A 22,223-nucleotide genomic window follows, 5' to 3' on the forward strand; every position below is an offset into this window, starting at 1 on the left:
CCTACCCAGGCATGGGACATGGCTGGAAATGTTCTCCGGTGTCATTTCTCGTTGCCTGGCTCTGCGCAGCGTCAGCCCCCGCAGCCCGTGCCTGGGAAAGGCACTTGTCGGTGACGTTGCCGCAGTGCCCGTGTGCCTGCAGCCTCCTGCTTCCCTATCCGTCGGTGTTAATGCCAGTCCATGCTTAGAAAGCTGCTGCTCATGTTCTTGGCCTTTTCCAGTGAGGAGGAGGAGTTGGGTAGATGCTTTCCCACGCCGCTTTCAGAATTGATATAAACCAGCGTTGCAGCTTCGATGCAGAGTTGTCAGTGCTTAGGGGAGTCGTGACCCAGCTTCACTCCAAAGGCAGTTTCAGCAGGGGAAATTCTTTATTTCCGTGCTGGGTTGGGTAATGCTATCAGGGTCCCTATTCCTGTAACAGGAATTCACTCCTGCCCCCCTTTTTCTTTTTTTTCATGCATGAGAAATGGCCCATCCTTCTTCTCTGGCAGCATTGCAGATACTAAGTAAAGAATTTGTAATACACTGGGCATTTGGCAAAAAAGCAAACATTTATCTCTCAGAGAAAAGAAACGCTTTGGTCCCGTTGAGTGGCTTAGCCTGGGCATGTCACCTGCATCCCCACCTCAGCAGCACCTGAGCCAGGACTGCTGCCCTGTAACTTGCCCCTCTGCTTCATGGAAACTTTGTTTGTATCTACATCACTAATTTTATATTTTAATTAAGCCAAAGAAATCTGCAAAGAAGCGGGAGCCAATTCAAGCCAGCACAGCAGGAGAGGCAATTGAAAAGATGTTAGAACAGAAGAAAATCTCAAGTAAAATTAATTATAATGTGCTAAGGGACCTGAACAGCAAAGGAAGTAACACAACAAAGAAAGAGGATGACAACACTGATGACAGCCCCAACACCAAGAAGCTGTCAAGAAGAAAATCTATTGCCAATAGGAATATAGCCAACCCTGTAAACAGTGTGGGAAAAAGGTACTGCAATTGTTCATTTATATCTCTGTCTGTGAGACTGTCTATGTATCTTTCTGAGCCAGACAATGTAGGGACTGAAACATTTGTTTGAGGCTGAAATAATGTTGGGGCTCTGTTTTTATTTATTTTGCCTGCAGTGTCATGGCGACACCTTATTTATAGTTCAGGTTTCAGAGGTCTGCTTTGGTGTAGAGTTAATCATCCTGAAGCCAAAAAAAAAAAAAAAAAGGAAATTCATAAATGTAAATCATTAAGTCAGGGACACCTTTTCTTCATAAAATCCTGACATTTGCTGTCCTTCCTTTAAGTTGTCTGTATCAGCTGACGCAACACTAAATGTTCGAAAGCTTTGGCTTTTTGCTTGATTTGAAAAATACAGTTCCCATCTGTTTTGACAGCTAACTGCTTTGATTAGCTTTTATTTTAGTTTTTTTCCAAACTTTTGGTGTTAATTGATGACACAAATATAAAGCTTTACAGTAAATATGCTTGTTGGTTTTCTGGTCTCCATTCAAAATATTTTATAGTGCCATGAAAGCTCCTGTTTTAATGAGTAAAATATTCAGCTTGCTGGGCAGATTTGTAGTGTGCTGTAAAGTGTATAAGGAGATTGATGTGTCCAATCTTCAATATTCAACTACTTTATCTGTCCTAAGTTTATGAAATCACGTTGATCTTCATTTGAATCATTTTGATGTATAGTAATTTCTTACTTAGATGTTACTTATTTATTTACTACCTAAAAGATAACATTTTTTTTGCTTCCAGAATTATAGGCCAAACCCCACAAGGAAATTTTGATATTTAATTCTAAATATAAATTGATGTCTTTGCACTGTAGTTCAGATTTAGGCACGTGTTGCAAATGGGTAAAGGACCAGGAAGGGCAGGAGGGCAACCACCTCCAGAGTGTGAGAAATAAAGAAAGAATGGGATACGTGGGATACCTGAAAACATGAAACTGGGAGGGATTGTAAGTGTAAGTCTCTCAGAAGCTAAGCTAAATAAGGATTAGTAAACTTAACTCCTTATTTTGACTTCACAGCAAGGCCAGAGACACAGGCTTCAGTTTTGACTGAGAAGCCAAAAGCCACTGGCCCCACTGTGACCAGGATACAGGTTTTTGCAGTGTATCAGATATATTTTCTTCTTTATTCTCTGTTTTTGTCTTCATCCTTGTTCAACTTCTCACTCTCAATATCAATAGCTTTGCTTTCCAGTTCTTATCACACTGTGGATTTTAGTCTCTATAGCTGCTGCTCAGTGCTGGTGTATGATCCAAGCATGTAAGTTTTCCGCTAGTCAAGGACAGGGAAGATGCATTGGGGATTACCTTAACAGCATTTAACTTATGCTTTATTTTCAGTTTACAGGTATTAATGAGTGGTATTTCTGGCATTTCTAGGAAACTGTGGCTAATTCTGTTGTCAGAAATGCAGTGCTGGATGGGAAATAGGGGCCGGGCAGGATCCTGGTTGCATTTCAGAGCTCAGCAGTGACATCCATCTCGAGCTGCTTCACCACATCCCAACCTTGTCACTTCTGAGGTTTACAGAAATGCTGGGCCCTTGGAACTCCTGTTGAAGTCAGCATGTTAAACTCTTAACAGGTGTTAAACGCCTTGGAAAATCATGCCATAAATATTTAATTTAACAGTGGTGCAACTTGAAAAGGTTTCTAAATAAATACAAATCAGTATTTTCCAAAAGCAGCTAATAAAACGTGTTTATTTTTCCTCTTGAGAGCCTAAAGTACGTCCTTAAGATGCATAACAGAGTTTCCTGATGATGATTAGCAGATCTCGGATACAATGAATTTTGCAGCAGAACACTTCAGAGGAGGTTGAGGATATATGCAGATAAGTGAGTTAAGAAGATTTTGCACTCCTGAAGTAGGCAGTGTTCATGCTTAAATGTTATCAAGGACTTGGCAAATATTAGTTTGGGGGTTTTTTTGCAATTAAAGATTTATTACATACTTTTGATTTTTTTGCTAGTAGTCTAAATGCCATGCCTTTTAAATGGCATGCATAAATTTGTGTGTTCTGCATTGTTCTTATATGCTGAGCTTTCATCACCTTTGTTCAGCATCGTTCCTCCAAGAAGTGAATGGCTAAATATTTTCCCAGGGATACAAAAATCATGGTAATTTATATGCAATTAAAAATAATAAAACCCCTGAACATTGATCATTAGAATAATGAGCAAAGTACCTGATGTATATTTTTCCACGAGCCATTTACAGAGAAAAAAATCAGATGGTTTGGGTTGGAAAGGACCTTAAAGATCATCTCTAGTTTTGGTGTGTAGTGATTTCCAGTCCTGCGTGTTTACCTTTATATATCTTAAATATTTAGTAAGCTGCATTGACTGCTATAGAACCATATGAATAACAGGCTTTGAGCTAGTCATTTAGTTTATCAGAGTTGTACTCTGATTTTGAGGAGTTCTTGTTTTAGTCCTGATCCCAGTTAGAAGGCGCCAGTACAAGGAGTACCAAGTTACAGGATAGGAAAAGAATACTCATTCTTGGTGATGAAAGCAGCACTTCTGTAAGGGTATAAAATTAGGAAAGTGTATTTTTTATATAGAGAGATAAATAAATATCTTTATTGCTTTCCATTTGCAAGCCATTTTACGTGCCACACCAGGTTTGGGCAGATGATGCAGTCACGTTTGTCACATGTCTTAGAATCATCTTCATATGCAGTGTGTAGCAACCTGGAAATATGAAGTTCATCTTCATATCCATCTTTCTAATTATCCCTTACTATAAAATACTCTGTGTTGTTACTTCCACACAGGGGACTTTAGATATCCATAAAAAGTTGGTTACCCCAACCAGACATGGTGCAATATCTGGGTAGCAGTTACAGTGTTCATCAGTTAAAATATTGGAAAAGCATTTGTTTCCTGATGTGATAATGATAAGCAAATTTTACAGTCTTGTAAAAAGTTGTTGATTTGCAAGAAATTTATAAAGAGCTGGAATGCTAGGCATGGTCCCAGGAGCAAGCTTAAACTGGATAAGTCTTTCAGTTGGTGGCCCTTTTATTAGAGCTTTGTTGCTACTATAATCACTTAATGGTTATTTGGATTCCAAAGGCGATATAGTTTTACCTACATCTTATTTCATAAAAAAATCCTGATTTTGAAATCTAAGAAATGTTTGATATTTTCTGCAGTTTTGTTAGGAAGGTACTTTCAAATAATTCTTCCAAAGATCATGCAGGTTTCTCCTGTTTAGGTGGGTAGATATTATGGACATCAGTATTTTCAGAAGCAAACTGGGGTTTTGACATGAACTTTTTGAGCTTTAGAAAAAACTGTGCTTTCCTCAGACACATCTCTCAGAATTAAGCTGAGGCTATACTTATTTTATCTGTCAAGATGGCAGAAGACTAGTAATGATAATGTAAGTAATTTTAGGAAATTTCATGTTGTGTAAATGTATTTCATTCCATTTCTTAATGCATTTTCGTTCCAGTGAGTGTCACGACTGGTGCTTCATTCGCAAAAGCCTTTTCATTCTCAGTGTGTTGAAGATGTGGCTCAGTGTATGTTATCGTAATAGATGTTTCAACTCTGATTTCAATTACCAGTTGCACAGTTTATCTTCACTAATGTCTTCTGTGCATATGAAGCATAAGAATATGAGCATAAGAGTGTTGAACTCTGAGAAAAGAACAATAGCCACTTCAAGCTACTTAAAATCTCAACTACAATTAGAGCTGTGCCATGCACTGGAGCGCTTCAAGTTCAGTAAAAAGGGGTTTTAGGACTGGAAGCTTTTGGTTAGAAGCTTAATAATTTATTTTATATTTACTTGAGCTGAATCTTACAACGTTACATGTAAAGTGAAATGTGTTGTACCAAGAAAATGTGGGAACAAGAAAGCTTTCAAGTCACTACTTTTAAGAAATTTTAAGCCTGTTTCTTGCTATGTGCTTGAAACTGGTAATGATATCAGAAAAGACAGGATCTATTATCAGGGGACTAAATATGTCAGGTTAATCTCCTGAAGAATTTGCCTTGGAAGAAATGAAGCAGGACTGTGAAGCACAGTGGAATCCGCTGTAATGAAACAAGGTTGTTCTGAATGGAACCGTACGAATATATAATAGCCAACCAAATCATGCCTGCTATGAGTATGACAAAAGCCCTTGGGGGAGATCTCAGATCTGATTAGATTTAGAAATTCACCTCCAGATTGTCTCCATGGTCTCACTTGTATTGACTGACTTTCCGTTTTGCTAGTACACATTGGTGCATGACTCCACCTGTGCTTTAGAGCTGTGGGATCTGGGTGTTGGGAACCATGTGCCTTCAGCACCAGGGACTTGTTCTGCTGCTCAAGTTCCTGCTCCAGGATGCACTTTTTCATTTAACATCTGCTCCAGCTACATTTTTATTGACTTTTCAAATGAGTGTCACAACTCAAAAAATCTCCTTTTTTATTAGAGAGAATGTATGTGATGCTTTTCTACAGCCTAGCATTCAGCATCTCTTTTACCCTGATAAATTACTTGCTGCTTTCTTGGCTCTAACTGGAACCACATTTCCCTGGAGGGGAAAATACGGGCAGAAGACTAATTTTGGTGCTTTGGAGGAGCCTGACAATGCCACGCTGCTGAAGGAGCTTGGGGAAACAGTAAAGGGCCTTCAGCTGGCTCTCCCAGCTTCCATCCTTGTTTATAGTTGACCCTTTCTGGTGTCCAGGATACTCCTCAAGGTAGGAGGTTGTTTTGATGTCATTGGCTTTGCCAGATTAGTTTTGGTGACAGTGTAGCAGGAAGGGGACATAACCCAAAACAAGTTTCAGTGAACAGTACTGTTAGTTTGTTTTATATTACTAGAGTGGTGTTTGTGGAGGGGAGGAGTGTCAGCTCATGTTTTCCACATTACTCAGGTAAATCCAAAACAGCGCAAAACAAAGCTCAGCTTTAATAATCTGAGGGATTTCTGGGTGTCTTCAAAACCTTTGTATTGGTTAGACCCCAGTGATTATTAAGGTTAGAGAATTTTTGATTCACTATATCAAGAAGAGAGTTGTTGGTTCAGAATCTTTTTTGTTAGGAAAAATGATATTGCGGTAATAGTTTAAAAATTTGGGAATGGGTATCTTAAAAGTTCCTCAGGTGCAGCTGATGCAGTGGAGTGTGATGGGCTGATGGATGTCTGCAGCCAGTCCTACAGGTTGGCAATTTGTGATGAAGGAGAGCTTCTGAAGGGGGACAGATCCCTGTGTTAGAATCCTATAATCATGAAAGTTGTAAGAGACCTTTAAGATCATCCGGGCCAACTGTCATGTTTGATGGATATGAAGCTTTGAGAGAGAGTCTTTTCCATGCTCACTTTGGTGGTATGCATTCTCTGTGCAAATTGGCCTTTTGAGATGGGATCTTAAGAGTGGTTTTATATGCTTTAATTTTCCACCATATATTTTTATTTCTCAGAAGTGCCTTCAGCTCTTTGTCTAATTTACTTTTGATATCCTATTTTTCTCTCTCTGCTTTGAAGTCTCTTACAGGGTTTGGAATTCATGTGTATTTACTCTGAGATAATAATTTTTATTTCTTGTCTTGTGCTGCTTTAGGCCTTCTCTTTATATGTGACTAAAGTGCTAACACAAATTTCCCAGCTGAAATAAAATTCCTTATGGAACATACTGGGAGTAGTTGCTGAGATGGTAGTTAGGAGTTTCTTCTATAGCTTAATTATTATTTGGTTGGTATTTCTGGAGTTTCCTCTGGAAGCAATCTCTTGTTGGCTACAGGATTCAGACTAGACTGTGATTCCTGGGTATGAATGTTCATGTGGTGGGAGCCTTCCTGTGGAGTGTGTGGAGTCAGCTTTTGGTTTGAATATTGTGTACGTGGTGAATACATTTTCTAACCACTTTGACATAACTGTTTTCTTATGTGATCTACTCTTTGAGAGTTTCTTAGGAGTGTAATTTTATGTGTGTTTTTGCTTTGCTATGGTATATAATCATTTAAATCAAAGGTTAATCAAAATGATTAGTCATTTTGAACAGGAAAACTGTGACATTTGATAAGTACCTCCACTTCAAATAAATCTTACCAGTATTTTCCAGTCTTGTAACTTTTAGAGGGACAGGCTCGTACAAATTATGTTTAGTATTTTATTTACAAAAAGCAAAGCCAAGAAAAAATGAATTCAAGGCTTCCAAGGTTCTGCTTTTCAAGTCATGCATCTCCTTATTAAAGTTAGCTGTTTTGGGGGAGAGCTTCCTGAATGACCTTGAAAGGAGCTGACACATGCGTTTACTTGTTCACAGTTGATTTGAGGAGTGGATCTGCTAAAGCCTGTAGTGTTGTAACCTGGCTAATGCTGCGGGTTGCTGCTGTTCCTATGAGCTAAGAAGCCTTTTGTAATAAAGAGATAAATCAGAGGCAAGAACGGGAAAGCAATGGATCTGACCCAACATGTTTTAAAACGAGTGTGTGGGGGTTTTAACTTCTGAACACTGAACTGTGATGACCAGCAGCCTTTCCTTCTTCAGTAAGTGAGGGCACAAGAGGAAAAAGGCATCGCTTCTGCATGTGACACCACATCCCAGAGAGGATGTGAAGTTAAGCAAATGCCACTGAGAGACTGGGGAGGCAGGAACCAGCACATGATCCAGGGCGTGATGTGGCAGGTTATCCCTTTGCCCTCAAATTAATTTCTCTTAATACAGAGATAGGACAGAAAAATGGGGAAAGAATTAATTTTTTTTTCCCAAAAAAATCCGAACAAAAAAACCCCCAACAGTTCCCCAGACATGCCCCTCCAGAAGCTGGCAGGTGTTTGTCAGGATTTGATGTTTATTCTAATTGCTCAAGCTATTTTGAAGATCAGTTCCCCAGATACAATAGCATTTTTATTTCACATCTGTCGGCCTTGATACCCCTGAAAATACATCTGCATTAAACTCTGAAACATGTATGGATAGTGTTTTGAATGGTTGTACTCTGCACCATTGGGAAAGGAGCTCCTCTCCAACCATTGCCTGGCACAGCTTGCATCCCCAACCTGCTGCAGGAGCTGCTTCTGCCACTCATTCCGTTATCATTCCAGCAGTAATTCCAGCATCTCAGACTTTTTTGTCGAGCAGCATTGGTTCTTTAGGGTAAGGGTACTAAAAAATCTCGTTCCTTCATCTCTCAATCCTTTCCTTCCTTCTGCAGGAGGTGAATTCGTTTCCCCCTGTTCTGCCAGTGAGTCAAGACAAACAAAATTAAAGATTTTCTAGCTTGTTGTATTACTAAAATGGAGTATTCTTCCTATAAAATTCCAGTTTGGGATTCAGTAGTTTCTGAATATTGGAATAACATGCCAGAATTTCAGTATGACAATTAACTCACCTGTATCTTCACTCTCTAAAATAGAATTGGAGAAAAATGCCCCTGGATACCTTAATGATAGAGGAAATAATGTAAAGAAGTCTTCTTGATGTGACCTTTACCAATTTTTTTAAGTTCAGTGATGCCGCAAATCATCTCCAGTTGTACATCATTGGTTAAGAGCTTTCCAATTCTATAGTAAAGATTTTTAACATTGTCAGGATTTAGTTTAGTGTAAGGATAAGGGAGCATGGTCTGCTGGGACTGCAGAGGAGTGTTCCTGAGGTATCATTTATTGGGACTTACGAGAGCCTTTGAGAAAGAGAAAGAGAGAGAGAGAGAAACCCTTTAAGATTGAGTGAGGACACATCTAGGGTTGTGTGTGTGTTTCAGCAATAACAAGCATCTGCCAAATCCAGTCCTTGGTTCCATTTTCCCCAAACTATTAGAATGCCTTCAATTTAAAACTAAAAAGGCATTGATCCGGCTCAACCTCGTGGCCCAGACCCAGGTCAAGTCTCCTTATTTTTACAGCAGCCTTCTTGTTTGTTTAATATAAATTGGTTATTGCTTTTCTGCCTCCCACTCAAAAAAATCATCTCCTTGTCGGATTCCTGGGGAGGTCGACTGGGCAGCACAAAAATGCAGAGGGGATTTTGGTGACTGAAATAATTTTGTCATGCGTTTTAAGACCAAAAAAGAGCAGTTTCAGCCCAGAAGATAATTTTGTGTGACAGTTGGATTGCTAGCTCCTTGTTTATCTATGTTCCCATTTTCAGGTTGGTTATAAGAAAAGTCTCTGCGAGCTTTTTTTTCTTCCAAATTACACCCAGTGGCTCTAATGGGAAACTTAATGTAAATACGTATGTACAGTCTCCTGAACTTTATAGTGTGTTAGCAAAACCAGTTTTATGTGTTGTGGGGGTGAGGGGAGTGGGAAGAAGCAAGAAAATTGGAAGTGTGATATGTCTTGTTATCAAACCCTGGAGGTGCACGTCCTGCTGTCATGGCTGAGGGGGCTTCAGCACTGTGAAATGCTCGTTCTCAGTCTGTAGATTTTTCTGATTTATTTTTTCTTTTTTTCTTTTTTTTTTTTTTCACGGGTGGAAAATGCTTGGTTTCTGCATTGATTTTCCTTTTACCCTTTTCTCAGCAGGATCTTCTTGTTGATCTTCACAGTGTATGTCTGCTCATTTTTCTAGTATAAACCAGCTCTGATGTGTTTTAGATTTGCCAGTTGAGTTGAGTCTTCAGCGAATATTTGTAAAATGTTGAAGGAAAAGGAACAAAACAAACAAAAAGTTAACTTTTCCTCACTGCAGTATGGCATACATTATTTTACCAAGGCTAACACCCAAGCTGGGAGAGCAGTCACATGAAGCTTCTTGTTCCTTGCTGTGTGCAGGCACTTCCAGACTCGACGGCTGGCAGCCATTGTGTGGTTGTGAGTGCAGTTCTTTCACCATAGCTGGATAAAGTACTGGAAAGTTACAGCAGTTTGTTGCAAAACTTGAAGTACTTTTTGTTCACATAATATTTAGCAGGATCTACATAATTAGTTTTAAAATTGGCCAGTGTGCTGTAACTTAGTCATTTATGTAAGTGCTGTTCCATTACCCAGTGATGCTTCTGGTGCACTCACTGACTTCAATTTTACCTTGCTGCGGTTGTTACTAAATATAGGATGAAACATTCTGAGATAACTTCTAAATGTGGTCTTGGAAGATATATGCAGCAAATTTAACTTTTTCTTCTGTTGTTGAATTTGCAATTTATTGTGAGTCAGAAATCTCTGCCCAGCATTTTCCCCTTCCTCCAGTGCAACATTGAACAAACCCATTGCTGTGTTTAGGATATGCAGGAACCAAGGACACTTCCTGACCTGCTCTAGAGCAGCTCATACTCTTCTCTCCTACAGACTTCTTCCTTGTGACCTACAAAGTATGATAGGAGGAAACCACTAACTTTTACATGCATTTTACTCTCCCCCCATGTTTCACACTTGTATAGAAACTTGTGCTGCCACAGAGGTCGAATAGGAAGGTACAGAGTACAGCATCTATGGACCTCAGGAACTGCCATCCATCTCCCAAGTGCACATGCAAGTGGAGAACCTCTTGCCCTGAGCGCTCTTCCAAGGCATTGCTTGGCTCAGCAGCTCTCAAAACCTAGACAATTTGAAATCTTTCCATCAAGCAGGACTGTGATAGCTAGGAAGGAAAGGATACAGTGAGACTATTACAGCCCAAGTGACGTGGTGCAATAGACTTGAAATTTTTGTTGATCCTCAGAGGTGAGTGTAACCTTGCTGAACTGGAGCACTGGAAGATGCTTGGACATGGAGAGCACTCTCAGGCCACATACAGAATAGCAGTGCCAGACGTGTACTCAGTAGTCTGTCATCTCTTTATTCAGAAACAGGTTTAGATGTGGTATTTATGTGAAAGAAATATATGCTGTTACAGCACAGTGTTCTTTAAAGAAGTTATCAACATATTTAATCTGAGTGGTTTGAGATACTTAATCTGAAGTATGAAGGACATGCTTACAGATTTGGAAGTGGAATGAAGTGGCTGATATATTTATTTTGTAAGGTTATCTTTGCCTGTCTACAGGGGTAACATAGTAGTTTTAATAGAAAAATGGCTTTGCACACTTCTGCAATGATTTTATCATGGAACAATAAAGAAACAAAATAATTTGGAATCATAACTGAAACCTCTTTTGCTCAAGTTTAGTGAGATAATCGTCAGATTAAAGCTGTAGTTGAATCAGTCAGTCATCTGATGAATTAATAACGGAGATTAAAGTCAACAGTGAATCAATTTATTAGATGAACAGAAGCAAGACAGAAATCAGGGTAGTTTAAAACATATGTCTGGCTATTACAAGGCAACATCGGCTGCTGCCTAGTTCTTGGAGATAGAGATGGGACCAGAGTCCAGTCTGGGCTTCAGTAAGTCAATGCAAGGGTTAATTCTGTGCCTGAAGGTGGCACAGAATTAATTAATTGAAGGTGGTTTAGACACTTGTTCTTTTTCTGCCAAATGAACTGTGTGCAAGCAATATTGGCTTAAAAAAAATGATATGCAAATATAGCACGACTTAGACATGTTTGCACTTTATTCATACCTGTTGAAATATTACAGAGAAAAAATGATGGGAACAGAGCAGAAGAAAGGTGAACTGCTTTGTGTAGGTTGTTTGTGGAACAAGGTGGGTGGGAGAGCAGCTTGGGTTGTTTATATCACTGATGGCTGCCTACTGTGGGCTTTCTGTGGGAATTCATATGTTAGGCTGAACCTTCTGAGCCCACTCCTCCTCCTTCTCCACCTCTGGACAGTGTCTGGGAGATTAGGATCATTAATGGCTCTGGGTGATGTGGCAGTGCAAAAAAACTACTGTTTGCCAAGTGTTTATTCGTTGCCACACCTCTTCAAACCATCTAAATGCAGTGGTGAATTAAGAGCTTTCTTTCCCTACAACCTGATCCAGTCCAATTGTGATTTTGAGCTTTGAGCAATCTGGAATATAAAAAATTGTTGGGCCTTACTATCAGATTACATGTAACTTAGTTTTCAAGTCAGAACATAAACGCTCCAAAAGTACAAGAGAGAAGCTTGCTGAGAAAGCTTTAGTCTCATCATGGGAAAAGTTCAGAGTATATATACCTTAAATTTTCATAAATCCCTGTAGGAATAGAACTACTTTTTATCCATGCATTCCTATTTTTATTTTCCTGTTATTTCTGAAAATATTTTTGTTCCTTTTCATTGGGGTAATGAAAGCATTTGGTTTAACTGGATTTCATATATTGATCTTATGTGGCTCAGGGAGACTGTGTCATACATTTCATGAAAATAAACCTAAATACCAATACATAAACTCTAGAAGCATGAAATGACAATACTTAATTCTGTTATATTATTAAAAAAAAAGCAGCGGGGGAGGGGAAGCCTTTCAGGGCAGAAAGACAAAGAAAGGGCTAATTAAGGATTTAAAGCCACTGAGGTTTGGTTGGAGGGGGGTTTTGCAACCAGTGAACTGAGTCGAATGTAAAGTGTGGTGTGTGTAAGCCAAAAGGAATCATAAATTCTGTGTGATGCAAAATAACTTCATAGCAAGTGACTGACTAGCTAGAGAGGTCTTGGATGGAAGGGAAAGGTTTCTATAAAAATAAACTTCATCTCACTGACCTTTGCTGACCCTGGCTGCCTCTCTCTTAGTCTAACCTGAAGAGATTAGAAAAACTCTAAACATCAAAAGGAACCGTAGAGCTATTGTCTCCCTGAGTCCCATTGTGTCCAGGAGTGATTTCCCAGGAAGCAGCAGCCTGCTCCTGCTCCAGAGCCTTCCCCTGCTGGCACCAACAATGCGGCCCTGGCTGTAGGTCAGGCTGCCCATCTCAAACCCTGCCTTGGAAAAACAACCCACCACTCTTGACATGATGGATGGGAAACCCGACTCCGGGATTCGTTTGCCCAAACTTGTTTGGAAGATTTGCTGGGTTTACTGAGTCAACATTTTTCAGGTGCTTCCTGTGCTTTATTCAGGAGTGGATAAATAACTCTCATTTTGTTCAGCCACAGACAACACAGATGTAATTAAATGACGTCAAAAGTTTGTCTTTCAATGTGGTTGAATCCTCAGCTTCTAGATTTTTTTAATATATATATTCTTATATGTGTGTATATATATATGTCTGTATATATATAAAAACACAAGTTTTACAGAAAAATTTCTTTAAATGGCTGTTGGAGGAAAATGCAGGTTTCATGCATTTGTTTCTACCTCACGGGGAGAACTGACAACATTTCTGAGATCCGATGATTACTAGGCTGTAGTTTTCTGCTAACTTTGGGTCACAATTTAAAATTACTCCTTAAAGCATAAGGAAGTCTTAAATTATGAAGCAGTAGGAAATCCTGAGATCCGAGGCATTGAGTGGGCTTGCAGTATAGTATATATTCATTATTTTGTTGCTACTTCAGTAGCTCACAGGTATTAAGCACAGCATTACATTAACTTTTTGGTGAAGTCCAGACACTAGAAAACTCAAGTTTTATGGTTCAGCGTTTGCTGATAGGATTTGCAACGAGCGAAGTCCAGACTTCAGATGGTTTTTACAGAGTGCTTGTGAGAGGCCAGCCACAGGAACAGATGCATTTTTGTCTAAATTACTTTCTCTCTCTTTCCAATTTCTGTATCTTCTGATTTAATTTTAAAATCCATTTTAAAGCAAATGAAATAGCTAAGGCTTTTTCTAGCACAGTAATCAAGACCTTTAATACCCTACCTCTCTACACACCACAGTTTCAAGAACTGATGTTTATGGTGCTGTTACCTGTGCTGGGCAAGGTGTTTGTCTGCACTGTGGGAGATGTAGTGGAGCAGGGGGTACCCATTTCAGGCTCTACTTTCAAGTAATTTTAAAAGTTGAAGAAGATTTTCAGGCTTTTACTGTAAGACTTATCTTTTCCTAAAGCACACTCAGCAACAGAGCTCCTCTCGCCTCTGTGCTCTGTTCCACGTCGCAGCTACAGAGATATCTGGCCAACCTCCAGTTTAAATTCACTTAATAGGGTAAATCTGAAATGATTTAAACACTCTCAATTTGCCACCATAACCAAAAGGGTCAAAGCCAGAGCTGTAGAAGCGCTGATATTCGAGAGAATTTTTTAAAGAGGAATTTAGACGTAGCTGCTTTAAAAATGTCATTAAGATGAGATAGGGAATGCTTTAGGTGAGTGATTTCAGCCGCCCAAATCTTCTATTAATGGATCACCTTAAGATTTTCTCTACTGTAACATACCTGGGGCTGGAGTTTGTCCCACTGACCTCTGTGGACTTCATTTCATGCTCTCAAACAGTGGAGCAATATGTATTTTGGTGTGTGTACAGGCACTGCACAGATTGGTGAGGCTCAGTCCCTAACAAGGCAGATTGTTGACTGAATGGATGTACTCAGGCTTTGTGTATGCTTTTGGGAAGGAATGGTAAAACAATCTACTTTAAAACATCTGAATTTTTGCCAGTTTATGCTACAGCTTTCCCTGATGAGTAACTAAAGATGCAGTCCATGCTATTGCTGCAAATAACTTCCTTTTTTCTTTTGGGACACTTTTTTTTAGATGGGCATCACCCTTGTGTTTAATGATCTTGTTTTTCTTCAGCTCTTAGCAAGTGTATCTCAATGTTATTTGTTGTCTTTTTGTCTCACTTAGGCTCCTAAGTATGGTTTTGACTGCAGTCCTCTCAAAATCTAGAGAAAGAACCTTTCATTTTGCATGAAGAGGAGAAAATTGCTGTGTTTTTCTTTTCCCTAGAACTTCAAAAGCACAAAAAAAAAAGTTTTAAATAGGAGAATGGAGAAAAAGAATTCAGAAACGTTGAAAGGTGCTCACTGATTAAACTGTAGGGAACATTCACGTGTCTGCCATTTGGTCTCCTGAAGATCAATACTATGAGACTAATCTATGATGCTACAGCAGTCTACAATAATTCTAACGTATTATCTTTCAGAGTATTATTACTGGAATAAAAATTGTTGGGTTTAAATCTTGAAGATATTGGGATACTCATCCTGGCATTCATTATTTCATAAAATGGATCCACAGTGTTCTCTGTGTGCAGACACAGTTCGATATTCTTTCACAATGATATTGAAGGATGATCATGCTGTTCCAGTGATCCTGTCCAGCACAGTTACACTTGGATGGGGATGTAAAAAAAAAAAAAGGCAAGGAAAAAACCCAAGCAAAATGTGACTGCTTCATATCTACTGCTCAGCATTACAAAGGTGTCATCTCTCAGCTGAGTGATGAGGGGAAAACGAAGAAGTGTCTGTGCCGGCACGATTTTTCTCACTGAGAGCTGCGAAACCAGCTTGAAACTTTTTTGTGTTGATTTACAGTCTTTGTCCTGTGAGTTTATAATTTGGTGAGGAGGGAGAAGCATCTTAGTGATGTATTTATTGCTGTACTGACAGACAAGTATGAAGTTCGGGCTAATTATAATTTCCTGTGTCTCTGTAAATGGATTTGAAATTACTTGTTTGCTCTGGTGGTGGAGTAACTTTTGTCATTTATTCTTTTTTCTTTCAAGCAACTGAATCCCATATTGCCTCTAAATTGGGAAATATTAGATTTCCTTTAACTAATCCTAGAGACTTGGTTTTGCAATTACATTTTGAAACACTGGTGGACAATTGTCAGTGGAAGCAAAAAGACAGTATTTGTACTGGGGCTGAATTTGGAAGTCTTTGTTAAAAATATGGTTGTAAAGCAACCTGTGCCATGAGCAGTGGAAGTAGCGAAGTCTAATTTTCTACCAGTTGCCATCTCTTTTCCCTTGATCATTCCCTTCCTTCCCTGAAGCAAGAGCCCCAGCTCTCCACTGTGAGCCCTTCCTGCAAGCAGAGATGGGTTTTCTGGTGCGAGGCACATAGCTGTCAGTCAGCTGGTACCTGTGTGGGACATGGTCAACTCCTTCCCCTTTGGTGAGGGAGCTCTTTTGAATCTCCTCTTCCTACTTCCAGTTTTCACGAAGGGCACAGGAACTTGGTTATCTTTGTGACTTTCACCTCTGTGGGACTTTGTGGCCGCCGGGTGTTTTGGAGGGGTTGGTGTGGAGTGAATGAGAGATTGATGGGCCGTCAGCATATTGCATAGTTATCCTTTTATAGTTACCTGTTCCACACAGTGGAGCATGCACCCTGTGTGTGGGGGCAAAGACTTGAAAATAAGGAGTGAATTTCTGTTATGTAGTAGCTGATTTTTGGGGGTTGGACCAGATGACCTTTAAAGGTCCCATGCAACCCAAACTATTCTATGATTCAATGATTTAATTGGACTTTTAGAGCTTTTAGTCAATGTTAAAGTTTCCCAATATCAATAATCAGTACGTAGATGTGATACATTTTAATAACTTTGCTTGTACCAAACCAAAGGGAGTTTGTCATAACACGAATCGCTTATTGATGACACAGTTGTCTGTGATTGATTAGAAGTGGCAGATTTATTTCAGCTTCAACTCTTTCCATTAGCATTCCTATCGACCATCTGGCAGTGGAAAACCTCACTTGTGGGATAGACTAGGATCTCGTTAAAAAAATTACAAGATTTCTTGGGGCCTTTTTTTTGCCAGTGTCCTGATGAGCAGAAAGTTGTCACTTTTAGTGACAGTTCTTGTTGCCTGAAAGGGTTGAGACTGATGCTGGGGTCAGCCTGTGGCTTGTTTTTAATGGCTTTTAATTATTGCCTTGATTGCAGCAAGCATTTACTTAATGGTTACACAAGTATCATCTTGTGGGCTTTGTAGTTCTTCATAGCCTTCAGTTGTTGGTTAGAATGAGAAAGATCAACTTGCTGCTTAAGTGGGAGGAACAGAGCAAACAACTTTTTTCAAAATGGTATCTACAGAAAACTACATCTTTCCCTGAATTACTCAATTATGAGAATGTTGTATCATAATCAAAATCATTTGACTGCGTTTAAGATGCCCTAATCAAAATCATTTAAAGATGATGTACAAGGAGGGATGCTGAAGGGGCAAAAAATTAATTCTAAATGAATTGTGATGTTCCTAAGTGTGAAGTTGCCTATATGTCCATTAAATGGTAGATACATGTACTGATATGAGAGAAATATGGAACTGGCATGAATGGGCGACGACACCTGAGGACATTTAGTGAAGCTTCTCCAACAGTCCAGTAAATTACATCACAACCTGAAGTGCAGCAGCTGCTCTGGTGCCACCATCTCTTTATGAGCAAGAGTGTATCAGGGCAGTCTTTGGTAAACAGCTTTACAGTGCTTTTCTGCTGCAGTGTCTGGCACGTGGAACTGTAATGCTGGCTCTGCAGCATCTCCTGCTCCCCAGAAATACAGTCATTCAAAATAAAGGCATGAAAACTTATGGCAAGGGCCCCTTCCTTCTTATTTTACAGGTGACATTCTGAAGACTGATGTTATCTGTGTGTTGCAGAGAGGTGAGTTTCGGACAGAGAAAAAATATTCTATGTGAGTTTCCCCTTATCTGCAGGGTTTGTTTAAAACAATGCTTTGATGTCATTGTTAACCATCCTTTTTTTGAGTGGGGGAGCTTTGGCAGAAGTGTTTCCATTTCTCAAGAGTGTGATAGATTTCTGTCCAGGATCTCCAGAGCTTGACCTTGGGGTCTATAAATGTTTTACATGGTTCCATGGGTTTTTCAAGGTTGTGGCTTGTTGAGCCGTAATGCACAAGGGACTTCTCCCTAAATGGGTTCTGCATTGCACTTAGACTCACACAAACATTGCAGCAAGTGAAGGTGTTAAAAAATATGCATGAAGGTCAAAGTGACAGGTCTTATTAGGAGATTACTGGCAATAGTTTTCTTGAAGAGTAATCTCCTAACAATTTATTCTCAATTTTGAATTTGATTTTGGAAATAGTGTTGAGGCAGCATTGAGATTACAAAGATGGTAGTTACATGCGTAATATTTAGCATTAGAAAGGAGATGGATCCCTTCTGGTTCTATTTTGAATTATTAGCAGTGTTTATGCTGGGGAAGTATGCAATTTCTGAAAATGAAATGTTTTTGGACAGTTAGCAGGGATTATCTGAAACACATACATAATGTATAGTGTAATTCTTTTGAAGGTCTTCTCTGTTACCCTTTTTTTAGTCTGAAGGAAGGTAACATTGGAGTAAAAAGGGGGAGGAAATTTATTCAGCCACTTGAAGGCATTCTGTGGAACATTAAGGTTTGTTTGGTTTTAAGTGTTTCTCAAAAAGTGCTTCTCTTGTCCGCTATTAATTGTGCCATCACATCTGTGAAAGATCATTATCATATTCTTTTATCCAGACACGTGTCAAAGCTTTACTCACTTCCAACCATCTGTAGACTATTTGATACAAATGCTTCAAAAATTGAGCTAATAGCCAAGGCACCATCCCTGTATCTGAAAGTTTCTTAAATTTCGTCACCCGCAGGTTTTTTTTGTCCTACTTACTACACTTTCTTTCCAAAACAATGCCTTTTGGCAGCTCCTGTTGTATTCATACCGTTGCTTTGGATAACGGGCCAGACTTACACACACCACCATCTCAGTGCACTCTTCTAGATCCTTTGCCAGTTGTCTGCTTGAACGCCATCTGTTCCTGGCAAGGAGTTACCTTCAAATACCTAACAAAACAGGTCATGGGAAAAACCAGAGTCTTCCAGGAGCTAATGGTGATAACACACCCTGACTCTCTAACGCTGTTAGCATTTTTCTCATAGCACTTCAGGAAACTTGCTCTCTTTAGGCAGATTCTCTTACCCCAAGATCTTTCCTTTAGAGGAGCAGTACCAATGCCTGCCCAGGCAAACAGTGAGGAGGATGCTAACTTGCAAGAAGATGTTTTGTGGAAAGCTTGAACAATGCATGAAATTCAGTCCTACCCCATAATGAGCTGGAGAACTGTGCTAATGAAATCTGCAGGAGACAATAAAGTGAGTCATACAGCAAAGACAGCTGAAAACGGCCCTGCAAAGTAGTGCCGCTAAGGAAAAAAATATAACTGAGAGCAGGAAATAAAAAAGAGCATCTTGGAAAACATCCAGGCTAATGCATCCAAAGAAATACAATCTGAAATGCAGACATAACGTGGGAGCAGAAGCTGTAAAAGCCATAAGGCTGAAAAAGATAGAGAGATAGTGGACTGCAAATTAGATATGAGGCTCTACCAAAGGACCAATTTGGGCCACGCATTGGAAGAGCAGCATGTGACAGATTAGGGAGGCATTAGGCCTGTCTTGGAGAACCATTGACTTCTGCAGATGAGAGAATGGGATTCATTAGGGTGGTTTCAGCAGGAAACAACATAGTGATGATGATCTGGAGGAAATGCTGAAGCGCCATCCACGGTGTGGTGTTCAGAGCCTGCTTATGGGGGAGTGTGCAAGCTTCTGGAGCATAGAGGAGGGAAACAGCAGCATATGGCATGGCAGAGCTGGGATGCAGATGAGGAAAAGGCTGATTTCAGTGGGACAGCAGAAGGAGAGTTTCAGTGGTGATAAGGTTGGGTATGCATGTTTGAAGATGGCGTAGTCAAAATACAGGTTCAGGACCAAATACTGAAGTGAAATAAGATCTTTGTTTTTGGATCTGTATCTGATTAGGTAAAGTCTGAATTTCTTCCTTTAGGCACTCATGAACTTGAAGAAAGATAAAATGGTGATGGTGAAGCATTTGTTGACTTCCAAGGGTCCTCCTTCCTCACCATAACTATGTGAAAGCAGAGGGTGCTGCATGTCCTGGTCACTATTGGGTGAGAGAGGAGGATGAGGATGCCAGGCTGGCCCAGTTTTATCTCCCTCTGTGGGAGTCAGCATCCACAGTTTCTTTTTGCTGGCTAATAACACAAGTAGAAGTGCAGAAGGGTTTGAAAACATCTTGAAAGAAGTTTGTAGATCACCAGGGCTGGTTTGTTTCTCCTGCAGGAGTGGGGCTGTCAGACACTCCTTGGGATGGGGGCAGCTGAGAGCTCCTGCCTGTGATCCAGGTGTGAAGGGGGACTGTCTTGACCTCTCTCCACCATTGCTCCTGTTGACCCTGTTAAAGTGGGTTTAGTCTGAAAGAAACAGATCATCAACTAATTATTTCCCCACTCTGGTGGCTGTTGTCATAGATGGTCTACCATTTTAAGTAGGAATGGTTGCTTTGAGCTTTTTTTAGGGTTTTTTTAGTACAGCAAACAGAAGGGAAAACTAAAATCTGATTTACTGTGATCCTGGATGCAGGTCCGTTGTTCATGTTGAAAGGGTTATATGAAAACAGGTTGTGTGGAAGCTTTGAAAGTGGTCCAGCTTGCTGCTTAGTAGTACTGCATTTTGCAGGGCCTGATTATTCAAATTCCTTTTTCTAATGTTAGCATTAATTCCCTTATAGCAGTATTATAAAGTTGCTTATTTCACAGTCCTTTTAAATGTGGTAGCCTGGCTGTAAGCAGAGCAGGCAACTTATCAGCTCAGCAGCCACTGCTGCTTGCCAGTATTGGATGTTTGGTAAATGCTTGGAGTCAACCCTGAGAGTTTACGGGCATTGGCTCGTGTTTCCTTTGCTCTGTATTTCACTGCACTGTTAAAATCAGGAGTACTAAACCCCTGCTAAATTTAGAGAGAAGAGGGAATCTGTGAATGCCCACAAAAAATGCATCTCCTGGCTAGCGAGAGCTGGAGCTGGCTGAGGTGTGAGGGAGCTGGGATTTGGGGGTGAGTCTGCAGACATACCCCAGCAGTGGTTCTGTGGGTGTGAAGTGAGCCCAAAGGTACTTTATGACTTTGTGGGAGAAGTGGAGAGGGAGTAAAAGAGCCTCCAAAACAGCACTTTGAATAGCTCGAGGTGGTTGGGTTTTTTTCTCCTTTCAAATGGTTTTATTTTATTATATCTGACACCAGTCAAGGAGAGAGGAAGCTCTTTAACCTTAATGCAAATAAAACAGTAGTGCTTTGGAAAAAAAGTCTGTTTGCTTTGTACCTCTAGGCTGACGATTGTGACAGATCAGAGAATTTAACAATAAAATTACCCATTAGTCGGGGTTTTTTTCTTAATCTGTTTAGCTGTAACAATCTGTTTGAAGCCTGATTTTTGCTTAGGAGGAGTAAAAAAATTACCTACAGCAATAAATTCATCTATCTGTCAGGCTGTTTGTCTGTCTGTCTATCCCCTAAAGACTTGAAGATGTTGCTTTTTATTTCTGAAAATCGATTGTGACATTTTCTGTTTAGGCTGCTAAAGGTTTTGGCAGATAGAACATGGATTTTGTCTTTTGATGGTGAATTTAATTCAGCATTTATTGTGAAGTCCTCGTGTCTTTAAATGTGTGGTGATAGACAACTAAACCTCCCGATATGCTAAACTCCACCAGGTCTCTTCTGTAGGTCTGCTATGCAAAAAGAACTGGGACTTGTTTCATCTGTTTTTAATAAATGTGAGCCTTGTGTGCTGTTTATGTCAGAACTAAAGCCAACTTTGAATTGTAGTTTGCAATGCAGAGTCTAACTTTTTAGCTCTTGCTGCTAAAGACACCTACTCAGGATGCTGTTACCCTTTAAAAAAGGTGAGGGCCTTGTGCATCACTTTATCTGAACTGTGATGGGTGAGTGAAAACCGGTCTGCAAAAGTGCTGGTCGTGTAAGAGGGCACAGAGTTAGACCTGCTTGCTGGCCAAGGTGGATTCCAGCATTTGGGAGCAATCGTCTGTGATTGGGTCTGTCGTGCTGTTGCTAATGCAGGGGTGAGTCTGATGGTGTCCTCTTCTGATTGTTGGGAAATGAGAGGAGGACGGAGCTGGGTTTGGTGGGTCAGGCATCAGCGTCAGCCTGGCATCTCTGACATCATCTTGGAGAATTTGTTTAGGGGATATCTCCAGGAGAGTGTTTGGTGATCCCAAGCTCCCGAGCCTGTGCCCTGGGCTCCCTGGGAGCTGTAGCACCCTGCAGGTGTGATTCTGTGTCTGAACTAATGTGCAGTAACTACTGACAGCTGTTAATGGGGGCTGCAGAGGTGTCGCAGGGAGCAGCGCATGGCAGGTGGTGGGGGGGGCTGTTCCAGTGTGGTTTTGCCAAACACACTTCTTGTGCTGCCAGGAGGGGCTGGTGGGCCTGGAGCCCAGGGCATGACTGCAGGGACAGCACTCACTCAGTGACTTCTCCAAACTGCTTTGTCGAGAGATGAGAGAAATCTGCTCCCAGGCTCTCTGCATGGTGCTGCCATTTGGTACAAACACCACATCACTCGTGTGTTGTCTCTGAAGCGTGTTTTTTCACTTTTATCCTGTGAGATGGATGGGGAATTTGAATGTTGGGACTGCTTGCACAGGCATCAGAATTCAGTGGGAAGATGTAGAGGCAGTAAATAAGTTTG

At 40.3% G+C, this 22,223-nt stretch overlaps 1 protein-coding gene across 3 annotated transcripts in view; it reads left to right on the forward strand.

Moving 5' to 3' along the window:
- Positions 1-22,223, forward strand: part of BRF1 (BRF1, RNA polymerase III transcription initiation factor subunit) — a 172,774-nt gene that overhangs the window by 131,204 nt on the left and 19,347 nt on the right. For all 3 annotated transcript variants that reach the window (XM_027637598.1, XM_027637599.1, XM_027637600.1), the window contains one exon: positions 727-983. In XM_027637598.1, the coding sequence (XP_027493399.1) occupies positions 727-983 (257 nt within the window). The remainder of the gene's footprint in view (positions 1-726; positions 984-22,223) is intronic.

This window comes from Corapipo altera, unplaced genomic scaffold (genome assembly GCF_003945725.1).
Source record: "Corapipo altera isolate COAL_440 unplaced genomic scaffold, ASM394572v1 23, whole genome shotgun sequence".
Taxonomy (NCBI): domain Eukaryota; kingdom Metazoa; phylum Chordata; class Aves; order Passeriformes; family Pipridae; genus Corapipo; species Corapipo altera.